At 45.0% G+C, this 13,981-nt stretch overlaps 1 protein-coding gene across 2 annotated transcripts; it reads left to right on the forward strand.

The window, feature by feature from the left end:
* The first annotated feature begins 4,454 nt into the window (after positions 1-4,454).
* On the forward strand, positions 4,455-12,382 carry HAUS4 (HAUS augmin like complex subunit 4). 2 transcript variants are annotated; one of them, XM_058540978.1, is made up of 10 exons: positions 4,455-4,580; positions 6,321-6,405; positions 7,891-8,033; positions 8,121-8,252; positions 8,614-8,748; positions 9,760-9,856; positions 10,606-10,751; positions 11,203-11,333; positions 11,693-11,761; positions 11,912-12,382. In XM_058540978.1, the coding sequence occupies exons 2-10, from the start codon at positions 6,351-6,353 to the stop codon at positions 12,093-12,095; spliced, it is 1,092 nt and encodes a 363-aa protein (XP_058396961.1). In that variant the 5' UTR covers positions 4,455-4,580; positions 6,321-6,350; the 3' UTR covers positions 12,096-12,382. The 2 variants fall into 2 exon arrangements, with proteins under 2 accessions (XP_058396961.1, XP_058396962.1); XM_058540979.1 differs by having other exon boundaries at positions 4,455-4,572.
* The last annotated feature ends 1,599 nt before the right edge of the window (positions 12,383-13,981 follow it).

Consider the following 13,981-nt stretch of genomic DNA (forward strand, 5'->3'; position numbering starts at 1 on the left):
TTTGGTAAGTAGAATACTAAATACTCACCTGAAATCTCTATCTTTGGAGCACCAGTTTGTTTTCCAGCTAGATTGTGGGAGGCAGAGTCCCTGCAATGTTCTCAGCAAATCTCCATTCTTCTCTGTAATTCTAAACAATGCAGCAAAGGAATGTCCAGGTCTGAAAGGTTAAGTAGACTTTTTCTCAGACTCCCATTTACATTTATCATCAAGTTAAAAACATATCCATGAATATTTTTTGAAGACTTGATCAAGAGCAATGTTTTCAAGAAGGTAGAGCTGGATTGTGGGCAGGAGTTATGCCTAATTTATCTTTCTCCACCCCCATGCTCCCACCCCCCCACTGGAGTCTAGCTCAGGAATACTTGAGTATCTTCTTGGCTTTATCATTAAAGAACATTTAAGAAGTGAGTGATCGTATTTTGCATATGGCATAGCAGAAGGTGAGATGAACAAAACTGATGAAGAGACAGGCCTATAAAAGCCAAGCATTCCATGGAACAAACAAAACTATAGAAGGTATTAGTACTGTGGGGGTGGTCAAAAATTCATTCTTTCAACAAATAAGTTGGACTGGCCTGGTGGTGTAGTGGTTAAGTTCACACACTGTGCTTCGGCGGCCTGGGGTTCACGGGTTTGGATCCTGGGCACGGACCTACACACTGCTCATCAAGCCATGCTGTGGCGGCATCCCACGTAAAAAATAGAGGAAGACTGGCACAGTTAGCTCAGGGACAGTCTTCCTCAAGCAAAAAGAGGAAGATTGGCAACGGATGTTAGCTCAGGGCCAATCATCCTCACCAAAAAAAATAAAATAAATAATAAACTAAACATTAAAAAAAAAACTATAATAAGAAAACAAAAAAAGCAAAAAAACAAATAAGTGCTTCTGTATGCCAAGCACTGAGATAGGAACCTTGGGGTCATGGAGGAAGCACCTCCTTACATACAAACCCAAACAAGTTAAGGTTTTGTTTTGTTTGTTTGTTTTTGCTGAGGAAGATTCACCCTGAGCTAACATCTGTGCCAATCTTCCTCTGTTTTGTATGTGGGTCGCCACCACAGCCTGGCTGATGAGTGGTGTAAGTCTGCGCCCAGGATCCAAACCTTCGAACCCAGGCTGCCGTAGCAGAGCATGACAGACTTAACCACTACACCACGTGGCTGGCCCCTAAGTTAAGGTTTTATTTTTTATTTATTTATTTTTTTTTTAATTTTTATTTATTTATTGTTCCCTCCCAAAGCCCCAGTAGATAGTTGTATGTCATAGTTGCACAGCCTTCTAGTTGCTGTATGTGGGACGTGGCCTCAGCATGGCCAGAGAAGCGATGTGTCGGTGCGCACCCGGGATCCAAACCTGGGCCGCCAGCAGCGGAGCGCGTGCACTTAACCGCTAAGCCATGGGGCCGGCCCTAAGTTAAGGTTTTAAAGAGGATTGTGTACTACTTCTCAGCGATAAAAAGATGAACTAAAAAAATGAATTGTTGATACTAGCAACAACATGTATGAATCTTAAAATTAACTATGCTGAGTGAAAGAAGCCAGACAAAAAAAAGAGTACATCTTTATTTGATTGCATTTATATAAAATTCTAGAAAGTGCAAACTAATCTATAGTGACAGAAAGCAGATCAGAGGTTGGGAGGGGCCAGAGAGAGGAATTACAAGGGGCACAAGTAAACACTTAAGGGATGATGCATATGTTCCCTATCTTGGTGAACTATCTGTGGTGATGGTTTCACAGATGTCAAAACTTAATGAACTTTAAACTGAACACTTTAATTTAAACAAACGCTTTAAATATTGTATGCCAAAAGACCTCAATAAAGCTGTTTTTTAAAAAGTCTGGAACAGAGAGAGAGAGGGAGGTAGGGAAGGAAAGAGAGAAAGAACGATTTCTAGGGCTTCTCTTGCAGTTCTTTCTTGCTCAAGGACACCAGATGGTGTCTGATTGTAGGATCCTTTTTCAGTATTTTGCTGCAGTTTTAACTGCCAGGATGGTCTATAGGCTCAACTTTCTAGTCTTATGTAGAACTGGCCAATGAAGTCTTTCACTTCAGCTGGTCCAGTCTCCTCTTGGACCCAGAATGCAGCTTGGACTCCTTGTCTCTGCTTCACTTGCTGGGATGTTTCCTCCCTTCTAAATGATCCAAATTTTCTCTCCTTTCATGCCCAGCTAAGATAAGATTTATTTCACAGTCTTTGCTATCCATTCCTGCAGAAAGAGTTCTGTACCTAGTATTTATAACCTAAACTGCTCTTTTGCCACCTGGTATTATTTGCTTTTCATGTGCATGTCTTACCTTCTCAACTACATTGTGAACTTCTTCAGGGCAGGGACTGGGTCATCTTTATCTTTGTGTCTCTTCCAAGACATTTAATAAGTGCTTAATAAGTGTCAATTTTAAAACACCTCACTTTGATAGTCTTTCCAAAGCACCTTCTCAGCCATTATCTCATTTGATCATTACATCAACACTATGAGATTGGAGGAGCTAGAAATATGTTATTTCCTCCTTTTGATAGATAAGGAACCTGAAGCCCAAGGTCACACAGTTTGTCAGAGACAGATTGAACATATAATTGCATATGAATGTTTGATCCAATTCAAGGCTTCCCATGGCTCTCCTCTCCTACCTGAAGGCCTCTGCACGCTTCACCTCTTCATCCCCCAAGTACTTTAGAGCTGCTTAGCCAAAGCTTTGTAGTACCATATTAGAAAATTTGACAAATAGGAGACAGGAAATTTCAGTAGATTTCTGATCAGCTCTGAGTCACCAAGGCATGCTTGCTATTTTGTTCCAAGTGCCGTTTGTTAGGGACATTATGCCTGATATTTAATGATGCTGCAATACAGAGCTGAGGAAGCATAAATGATTTTTAAAAGCCTTAGAAAATGACAGCACTTTAATATTAAGCATGAAAGGTGGCAGCTGACAAGATGACCAGGGATATAAAATTTCTGCACTAGATCACACCATTCCCCCATGTACTGCTAGAAGAATTCTCTAGTTAGTACTAAAAGAAAAGGTTAAACTCTCTGCCACTCAGCATACCTAGACCCTGAGATTCCTACCTCACAATCCCAGACTATCAGCTTCTTCTCTGATGCAAGAGATTTGATAAACCTTGGTGCAATTTACTTAGCATCAAATATTATTTTTGAAATAATTCAACTAATGACTAGATTCCAGTTAACTTGCGGGTGGGGGTGGGGTCTAAGACAGAGAGAGGTGGGGGGACCCCCTTGACAGGAGCAATGACCTTTGTTAAAAGTCTATAGCCAGCCTGAGATCAATCTCAGGGAGGAAGCAGGGAATTGTTCCCCTCCTCCCATCACTGTCTTCTCTCCCTCCCTCCTCCTGCTGGGATCCCCCACTGGCTGAAACCAGTCAGGGAATATGGGAACCCTGAAGTCCTTACAGGTGGTCCTTACTGTCTACATATGGTGTTGAAGAGCAGAATGTGGATCTGGGGGGCAAATGGAAGACATCCAGCTCACTGGTCTGGGTATGGGCAAGTGACCCAGTCTGGCCAGTGAGACACGTGAGAAAGTCTGCTGGGTGCTTCTGGGGAAGATTTTCTTCCTTGACTGTTATCGGAAGAAGGCTCTTCCCCTTCCCACTTGGAATGGTGTTGAGAGGATGCACTTCTTGGACTTCTGCAGCTACCTAGTGACCATGAGGAGAATGCAAAGAACCCTGACACCTTGTACTGAATGCGGAGCTACTAAAAAGCCTTGGGACCTCCAGCTCCAGACTTCTCGCAAACAATACATGTCCATACAGTTTTAAAAAACAGAAAGAGGGGCTGACCAGTGGCTTAGCGGTTAAGTGCGCATGCTCCGCTGCTGGTGGCCCACACCAGATCCCAGGCGCGCACTGATGCACGGCTTCTCTGGCCATGCTGAGGCCGCGTCCCACATACAGCAACTAGAAAGATGTGCAGCTATGACATACTACTGTCTGCTAGGGCTTTGGGGGGGGGGGGTTGTGAGGGCTACTGGGTCAGGTTCAGACTCTCTGAGCCGCGACCTTGAACAGGTCACTTAAGCTCTTTGCGCCTTAGCTTTCCGCTCTGTAAAATGGGTACGACAGTGACTTCCTCATAGGGCGCGGTAAGAACTAAATGAAGCGAGGCAAGGCAAGCAAAACACTCGGGCACAGTGCCTGACTCATGCAGGCCTTCAATAGTTGTTAGCAATTACTACCATTTTCTCAACATTTGCCCTCAACAGGGGAGGTACCCAGGAGAGGGGCAAATAAGTGTTCCTCAGACCACTCCTTTTCCCAGCCGGGTCTCCACAACCCGGAGCCGCCGGCCGTTGGCGTCTAAAGGCGCGCGCCCGGCGAGGGGCGGGGCCTTCCGTTCCCGCCTCTAGCGTGGCCACGCCCCCTCGCCCTCCCACGAGGCCTTTGGTGCTCCTTTTCCCCTTTCCTTTCTCCGACGGTCCTCCCGGGCCTTGCTTCCCCCAGCCCCTGCACCCGGCCCGAGTGAGAGGTTCCGGAGCCGGGGCCGGCGGGTCCCGGGTGTTGACACTCCGCAGTGCCCCGGGAGCTTCAGCTGCCCTCGGGTGTGCAGGTTTGCTTCAGAGGGTCGGCGGGCGGCGCTACGGGGAGGAGGGGCGCTGGGAGGGTCAATCCGGCCAGCCCCCGGTCTCCGGCCGCTGAGGCCGCCCTGCCCTTGGGAATCCTTGGCTGCCCAGACGGAAGGGAAGTAGGCGCCGGAGAGCCCGCTCCGCATTTTGATTCATCTGGGGCCCTGTAAGGGTCACATCTTGTGAAAATACCTGTAAAATCAATTTAACGTTCAGTGCAGCGTGTAAAGACAGCTCTAAGAATTTAAAAGACGCCTGAGTCAGAACATTTAAATGCTTGGGTCCCTGTAGCAGCATTTTAACATGTCTGCGTGCAGAGGGTGGAGAATCGAGCCTGATTGCCGCCACCTTCCACGCCCTGTAACATTTTAAAAGGGTAAAGGAAAGCACCCTAGAAAAACCCAAGTGGGCAGTTCTCCCTGCCAGGGAAGAACAGCTGACTTTTTTGAAATTTGGGGTGCTCCTCATTTCTGTGTGCGAAATTTGCCTGCAGAACTTTTATTTGCGGTCTTAGATCAACGATAGACAGAATTGCTAAAACACTGAGCTCAACTAAGTAGTGGCTTTTGTTGACAAGTCGATTGTGTTATTAATTCTTAATGTCTCATCCAAGGCAGGAATCGTTATCTCAGTTTTGCAGGTGGAAAAGAGTTTGGCACAAAAAAGCATTTCCCTTCAATTCACACAGAAGCAACGGCTGAGCTGCAAATTAAGTCCTAGCATTCTGACTCCTCAGCTGCGTCCCCCTCTAGACCAGGTTACAAAACAAATGAGTAGTTACTTTGATGTTACTCATAAAACGAGGGAGTAAACCAAATGTTCTGTGAACATGAAGTGTTAAATCATAACCCTCTGTGTTCTGCTTTGGGAGGCTCCGCTGACCTTTGGAGTTGATACCCTGCAGAGAGGAGGGGGTGGAGCAAAAAAAAAAAAAGAACAATAATGTCAAGGGAAAAATTTTGTCTCGAGAGTCCAAACTGTGCCCACCTTTACCGCCCCCTTTGTGTTGATGTCATTCTTTGCAGTGTACTCCATGTTCTGGCAAAATGCTGAGGGCTCACATCCCAGCCTCAGCCACGTTGAACTACACCTTTGCGTTCCTCTTTTGGCACTGACCTTCCTGTCAGTCTTCTTGTCATGCTCTTTCCTCCAGGTGCTCTTTACTAAAGCTGTGATGTGAAAACCAGTTGTTGTTCAAGTGTGGAATGATTTGTCACTCCTGAAGGATGTTTCTAGAGTTAATGATCAAAAACTACCAACAGATCTTAGATGAAAGGACAAGTTAAAGAAGCCAGAAACTGTTGGGGAATTTGATAGCTGAGTTATTTGGGGAAAAAAGCAGACTTTGATTTTTTTTTCCCTTTCCCCAGTTCACTCATAACTGGAAAGCAGCAGCTCAGTTCTAACTTAGATGTAATGGTTGGGGGAGGGAGGCATCCTCCTTTTTAGTGAATTGGAAAGTTTTCTTTCCTAAGGGTGCACCTTTTTAGACAGCTTGGAACAAGTAGAAACACTTATGTGCTTAGAATGCAAAATGTTATGCCACTTATAAGTCTGTCCCTAAAACTTATATAAGAGCTTGGGACCCAGGATGTGTGATATTGTCCTTCCCTGTAAGAGGCATCCCTGATTCCTCAGCACGTAGGCAACAGAAATTCCAACCCAAGGTATTTTTCTCTGGAGCGGCCAGCCAATTTATTCATTGTTTTGTTTCTTTCACTCAGGTCCACAGATAAGAATCCTGAGAAACTCAGATGGCATCCGGGGATTTCTGCTCACCTGGAGAAGGGATGGAAATACTCCAGCAAGGTAAGGGTAGCCATTTGCAAGAGGTTTGATGACTTATCCAGAGAAGTCTTATCCAGGTTCTTGCCTTCTATAATAAAAAGGATTTATAATGTTCACCAGTATAGTTTCTCTCACAGAAGCCTAGGTTTCTGGGGAAACTAGAGTATATGAAGATTCTTAAACACTCTCTTCTTGGAAAACAGATTACATTGATTTCTGTTCAGTACCTGCTTGGGCATTAGATTAAAAATTCAAGATGCTCCCATGCTGTGTCAGCAAGCATATCCTGAAGATAACGGTGGCCAGCAAACACTTTGACGGCTTCCTTCCTTCCTGTGTCTTGAATTTTCTCATATCTTGTTCTCCAAAATCTCAGATCCTTCCTTATCTTGAATTCTTTTCATATCTCAAATCCTTTCTATATCTTGACTCCTTCAAGAACTTGAATCTTCTATATTTTGATCATTTCCATATTGATCCTTCAATGCCTTAGAGGAAAAAAGAAGAGGTTTCTTATTTTCTAAGAGGACTGTGGGTATGGTGGTCCAAAGAATGAAAATTTGAGTGTTTGGTAAGTAGGAGTAAAACAGAAGACCCCAGCAGAAAGCATGTGGGAAAAGAGATGGAAAGCAAGCCCCTTGAGCATATGGAATAACCAGAGAATCCCAGTTTCTTGCACTTTTTCTCATGCATGTGCTGTTCTGCATCCACATGGGTTACTCAACTCTATTTACAATAAGGAGAATTTGGTTAGTTAAATTTTTTGCTTACTCCTAAGACTATACCTTCTCGCAGTGTTGCTTATGCGACTAGAGATCACATCCAAAGTTGGAACTTTACATGTGGGTTTTTTTCCCCTTCCTCAAGAACTCTAGTTATTCTGTGTGAATGAGGCATTTTGGGTCCTGTGGTGACCCCTACTAATGGGTCCCTTATTGATTGTATTTGTCTAATATTTTCCAACTGCATTTCCATTTTCTAAGATCTTAGTTTTATTACAGGCTCATTCTCTAATTCTTGATTAATCTCCTTGTATATAATAAAAGCTTGTTACTTTGAGTATTGCCTCTAGTTTATTTGTGGATTTTTTTTTTTATTTTTGTGAGGAAGATTAGCCCTGAGCTAACATTTGTGGCCAATCCTCCTCTTTTTGCTGAGGAAGACTGGTCCTGGGCTAACATCTGTGCCCATCTCCCTTCACTTTATATGGGCCACCACCACAGCATGGCTTGACAAGCGGTGCGTCGGTGCGGTGTGTGCCAGGGATCTGAACCCCGCCCCGGGGCTGCCACAGCAGAGTGCGTGCACTTAACCGCTACGCCACCAGGCCAGCTGCTGTGGATTTTTTTTTCTTTTTTAATTTCATTAGATTTAGAAAACTTCTCTACCAAAAACCTAGGAGTTTTTTTGGAAGTGAGTATTAAGCTAAGAGTTATGCTCAATTATATAAAGTAAGAGTCCATACCTTCTTTGCTTTTTTGTCCCTATGGGGGACATTCCATTAAGTGTGCAGCAAACAGCTTCCTCCTTGTAACCTGAGTGAAGAGGACCTATTACAGAACCTGCACTTCAGCAAACTGCTGCTGACTCTCTCACAGCACGTAGACGAGAGTGGCTTAAGCCTCACCCTGGCAAAGGAGCAGGTTCAGGTAAGAGCCCTGGGAGAAGGGATGATAGGAAGAAGGAAAAGTCTTCTAAGGGAGAGGTTCCCACCTGGGATTCTTTGGGTTTTCTAGGCATGGAAGGAAGTTCGACTGCATAAGACAACATGGTTGAGGTCTGAGATTTTACAGAGAGTCATTCAAGAGCTGCTTGTCGACTACTATGTGAAGACACAAGACACAAATTTAACTTCTGAGGACAAAAAGGTGAGACAGGAGCGATGAAGTAGGGGTTGGTTATCAGCTATAGGAATGACCAGGCCAACTATGGCTTCATCTGATTATATGATCTGGGGGAAAGAGGAGCTTTGAATAATGGTTATCAAAAAAGAAATGGACTATAGTTATGGGGGAAGAGGTGGGCGTGTTGTCAGGGTTTTGAAAAGAAAGATTGACAGGAGAAGGCACTAGCAGCTGAGAAGTTATCTGACATGGGTCAGCAGCTGAGAAGGGTCTCTGACATGTTTGAGGACTATGAAAATATGTGAAGAACTGGTTTGTGAGGATGGAGGAGGGGAGTGGGAGAGGTTTTATAGTAACCTCTTTTTGTTTTTATTCTCTCTCTCAGTTTCATGAGACCCTTGAACAGCAGCTACTTGTGACTGAACTGACACAGCTCTTAGGTCCTAGCCAGGAGAGGGAGATGCCTCCACTGCTCGGGCTGGAGAAAGCGGACCTTCTGGAGCTCATGCCACCCTCAGAGGTTGGGGGTGGGCAGATATTGGGACCAAAGAAACAAAATGGGTTAATTTCTCCAATATATTTAAATATTTTTTTGTTAAGCTTTATTGTTTTTTTAAAAATGATACACATTCATAAATAAGAAAAACAGGGGCCGGCCCGGTTAAGTTAGCATACTCTGCTTTGGTGGCCTGGGGTTTGTGTGTTCGGATCCCGGGCACAGACCTACGCACCACTCGTCAGGCCATGCCGTGGCAGCGTCCCACATACAAAATAGAGGAAGATAGGCACAGATGTTCGCTCAGGGCCAATCTTCTTCCCCCACTCCCCAAAAAAAGAAAAACATTACACAGAAGAAAGTAAAAGCTGAAATACTACATCTAGAAATAATACAGTATTATTATATGCAGCTCGACATAAATGGTATTCTACCCTCCATGCTTGTGTAGAGAGTATAATCTGTTTTCACTTCATATATTTTGGACTTTTTTTTCAAGTCAATAAAAAATGTAAATAAGACGATACCTCCTAAAGCACTCTTAGCACAGTGTCCAGGCACATGGTTAGTGCTCAGTGTCCGTATTATATCAGCAGTTTCAAGCACTCATAAGATTCCGTTGTGTGGATGTAGCATAATTTGCTTAACCTAATTGATGGATATCAATTTAAGGTTGTTTCCACATTTTTGCTCTTAGAAACCACACTGATATGAACATGCTAGTTCATATTTCCCGAGTATTCGTGCTCAAAGTGGCATCACTGGGTCACGGAATATACACATAGAACATACTGGTACATCCTGCAAAACTGCTCTCCAGAAGGGCCTTCCCAGTGCCCTGATTCTCCACCTTTTCATCAACATGGGATCTTGACAGTCATTTTATTCTTTGCTAATTTAATAGGGTAAAAGTGGATGCTGTCTCTTGAGGCATTTTCTTTGGTTATCACTGAGATTGTTGTCATCAAGTATTCATTGGCTGGATCTTCCTAGTTCCAGCAGTCTGCATCTCTCTTTTTGCTTCTGTGGCTGTAGGATTTTGTGCGGATGAGAGCTCGGCTTCCGCTAGAGGTAGAGGAGCAGCTCAAGAAGAAATGTTTCACTCTGCTCTGCTACCATGATCCCAGTTCAGGTGAGTGCTGGCTCTCCGTGCTCTGTTCACAGCTGGCCTTCAGGGCTCCTGGTCTGCTGTTTTGAGAATAATGTATTTGGATTTTAGATTTGGGACAGAAGCTAGGAAGCATTAGAAATGCTTACATGTTTGTTTCCTTGATGGTAGAATAAAAGCAAGGAATTTTGTAAGGACTTCTTTTACTCAGCAAGGTGCCAAGCAGGAGTGTCCTCTGGCTGCAGGGAGGGATGAGTTCATTCTTCTCAGGAGAATCAGAATGGAATAGGGAAGAAAGTTCAGGCTAATAGGTGTTCCCCTTGTCTTTATATCTATGAGTTAAGAATTAAGGGCCAGGGGCCGGCCCCGTGGCCTAGTGGTTAAGTTTGGTGTGCTCTGCTTCGGCGGCCTGGGTTTGATTCCCAGGCATGGACCTACACCACTCGTCAGTGGCCATGTTGTGACAGCAACCCACATACAAAATAGAGGAAGAATGGCACAGATGTTAGCTCAGGGTGAATCTTCCTTGGCAAAAAAATAAACAAATAAATACATTTGGGAAAAAAAAGAATTAGGGCCAAATCTGGAATTAAAGGTAAGAGTGAAAAGAACTTAATTATGAGAACTGGGCCACTTTTAACAGGACATCAAAAGAAAACCTGGAAGGAGACAGAATTCGTAGGGCTAGGTGTAGGATAGGGGCACTGAAAAATGGCCTTAGAAGGGAGCAGCAATTAGGGTTTTCCTGTCCAGTCCTCTGTCTCTTTGCCCAGATTCGGACAGTGAAACCCTGAAGGCAGCAAAGGTGTGGAAACTGGCCGAGGTCCTGGTGGGTGAGAAGCAGCAGTGCCAGGACCTGAAGAGCCACCAGAAGGAGCAGACGGTGCTGCTGGAGAAGAAGAGCGCCACCTACTCCCAGGTTTGTCAGGGCAGCGGGCTAGTCTCCTGTCTCTTTTACCCTGACCCCAGGGGCACCTTTGGGAAAGCCCAGGATTTCTGATCTGCCTTGTTTTTTTTTTGTGAGGAAGATCAGCCCTGAGCTAACATCCATGCTAATCCTCCTCTTTCCGCTGAGGAAGACCGGCTCTGAGCTAACATCTATTGCCAATCCTCCTCCTTTTTTTTTTGCCCCCAAAGCCCCAGTAGATAGTTGCACGTCATAGTTGCACATCCTTCTAGTTGCTGTATGTGTGGACGCGGCCTCAGCATGGCCGGAGAAGCGGTGCGTTGGTGCGCGCCCGGCATCCGAACCCGGGCCGCCAGTAGCCGAGCGCACGCACTTAACTGCGCCACGGGGCTGGCCTCTGATCTGCCTTGTTTTGTACTGCCTTTTGTTTACACCCTCTTCCTCCTGCCTCTTGGGGGCTCAGGTGCTTCTCCGCTGCCTTGCCTTGCTGCAGAGGCTTCTTCAGGAGCACCGGCTGAAGACTCAGTCTGAGCTAGACCGCATCAATGCCCAGTACCTGGAGATCAAGTGCACTGCCATGATCCTTAAGCTGAGGTGAGCTATGACCCCTGTGGATCTAGGGGACTCTGTCTCACACACCACCCCCTCTAACCCTTGCCCTCATCTTTCTTTCCTCTCTGCCATGCCTAGCACCTTGTGGGTGTGGAGTAAATGTGACTCAGCAGTACTCACCTTTGGACCCAAACACTTTCAGCATTCTGGAGTCTCACATTTTAAAGCCTTCTGAAATAGGTGCTTTACTGTGAGATAAATTGCTGGGGAATTCAGAGTGACCTTGTTTATCCTGTCACTGCTTAGCCCACACCTTGACCATGGGAAGGTACTGTGTCCTATTCCTAACTCTGCTGCTGTCAAGGCTCCTTGGCTTGACATTTTTTTCTTCCGTCTGTCAGGATGGAGGAGCTGAAGATTTTGTCTGACACTTACACTGCTGAGAAAGTGGAAGTTCATCGTCTCATTAGGTGAGAACTCCTGAGAGCCTGGCACAGCTCTTCAGAGCTGGTTCCCACACTCTCCAGACTCATTCATTTTAACGTGTTCCCATTCCCATTCTTGTCTACTTTCTGAGGAGCCAGATCCTCATATTGTATCTTACGTGCCTGGGCTCTTAGGGACCGTTTGGAGGGGGCCATTCGCCTACAAGAGCAGGACATGGAGAAGTCCCGACAGGTCCTGAACACCTACGAGGTCCTCGGGGAGGAATTTGACAGGCTGGTGAAAGAGTACACCCAACTCAAGCAGGCAACTGAGAACAAGCGCTGGGCCCTCCAGGAGTTCAACAAGGCCTACCGCTGAGCGGTGGTGGGCCAGGAGGCGCGGCGTCTGCACAGGCGCTGCCTCCTTCTCTTCCTGCTAACAGGACCACCTCCAGCTGAGGCCACCGTCACTCAAGGGAGTGTGGGCACACTTGCTTGAAACACTGCAGTCCTTTAGGCTCCCTCCTGGTTTCTCTCCCTTGTTTACAATGACTGAGTCTCTTCTGGAGAATGGAGCAGGTTTATATACTTTTATGTACAGCTATTTGTCAGTGTCAGCCCTGTATTGTAGTTGATTATCTCCTGAATAAAGTGATGATATTGTGACCTAGGCGTTTAGTCATTTTCCTTTGGGCAAAGATGGAAAAAGAATTTCGAGGGCTGGCCCCGTGCCTTAGTGGGTAAGTGCGTGCGCTCCGCTGCTGGTGGCCCAGGTTCGGATCCCAGGCGCGCACCGACGCACCACTTCTCCGGCCATGCTGAGGCCACGTCCCACATACAGCAACTAGAAGGATGTGCAGCTATGACATACAACTATCTACTGGGGCTTTGGGGGGAAAAAATAAATAAATAAAATTAAAAAAAAAAAGAAAAGTAGGACTTTATGGGAAAAAGAAAAAAAAAAGAATTTCGAAGGCTGTGAGTAAGGAGGGAGAACTGAGTGAATCCAAGTAGAGACAGATCTAGAATGCTTACGCAAAGGGTGGGAGGTAGAAGTGCCAGCCTGGCCACTTGGAGTCTTAGAGGCTTCATTCTTAGGGAGCAGAAGTGGATTACAACTGGGCTTTGCTCTTGAAGAACTGTAATCTCCAGAGGGGTGCTAGATGCTAAGGTGGGTAGGGGACTAGTCTGTCACTGTGGCTCTCAGTGGGGTGGCTATGATAAAGCCGCCAGGCATCCCGCTTTGCTACAGGAAAGGACAAGCCACTTGTGCTCCTGGTTCCCTCTGGTGTGGTTTGAGGGTTACTTGTTTCTCCAGAAGCAGAGCGGGGGAGGAGATCACCCTGAGGAACCAAGTTCCACGGTCTACTTAGCTTAGAACAAGGCAGGACCTGGCTGGTGTCAAAGTCAGGGACTGAGAACAGAAGCAGAAGACTTCTACCCTTACTTAGAAGAGCCTACTCAGCTTCTCAGACCACTTTCCAGGGAGACTATCTCGAGGCATTCTTTTGCTAAGATCAAATAATGATGGTCTTGAATTGATTTATAGGAAAATTAAGGTCTTTGACTCAACTTTAAATTTTTATGCAAATGTTGGCCCACACAAAATAAACAAATAGCAAACAGATTAATGGAAAAACTCAGAAAATGTCAATATTGCTTAGTTCTACAGTTTTTTTTTACCAAACTATTTTGGGGAAAGTTTTCAAACCTACAGAAAAGTTGAAAGAACAGTATGATAAGCACCAATATACTCTTAACCTAGATTCCACAATTACTAACATTTTGCTTTTTTTCTCTCTCTCCCTCTTTCCTCCCCTTCCTCCTGCTCTCTCTATATAGATAGATAAACATATAGTTATACAGACTTTTTTTTCTGAACCATTTTATAGTAAGTTGCAGACATTATGACATTTCATTTCCTAAATACTTAAGCAAGCAACTCCTAAAAATAAGGGTACTCCCCTGTATATCTAATAAAATTATTATACCTAAAAAATTTATAATTTCATAATATCTATTATCCAGGTCATATTCAAATTTCCCCGATTTTTTCTTGTGGTCTAGGGTCCAGTAAAGGTTCATGTATTACATTTGGATGTTAGGTTTCTTTGATTTATTTTTTCTTGAGGAAGATTGGCCCTGAGCTAACATCTGTTACCAATCTTCCTCTTTTTCTCTTTTTTCTCCCCAAAGCCCCAGTACATAGTTGTATACCCTAGCTGTAGGTCCTTCTACTACTTCTATGTGGGACACCGCCTCAGC

The sequence above is a fragment of the Diceros bicornis genome, chromosome 5, assembly GCF_020826845.1.
Source record: "Diceros bicornis minor isolate mBicDic1 chromosome 5, mDicBic1.mat.cur, whole genome shotgun sequence".
In the NCBI taxonomy this organism is placed as follows: domain Eukaryota; kingdom Metazoa; phylum Chordata; class Mammalia; order Perissodactyla; family Rhinocerotidae; genus Diceros; species Diceros bicornis.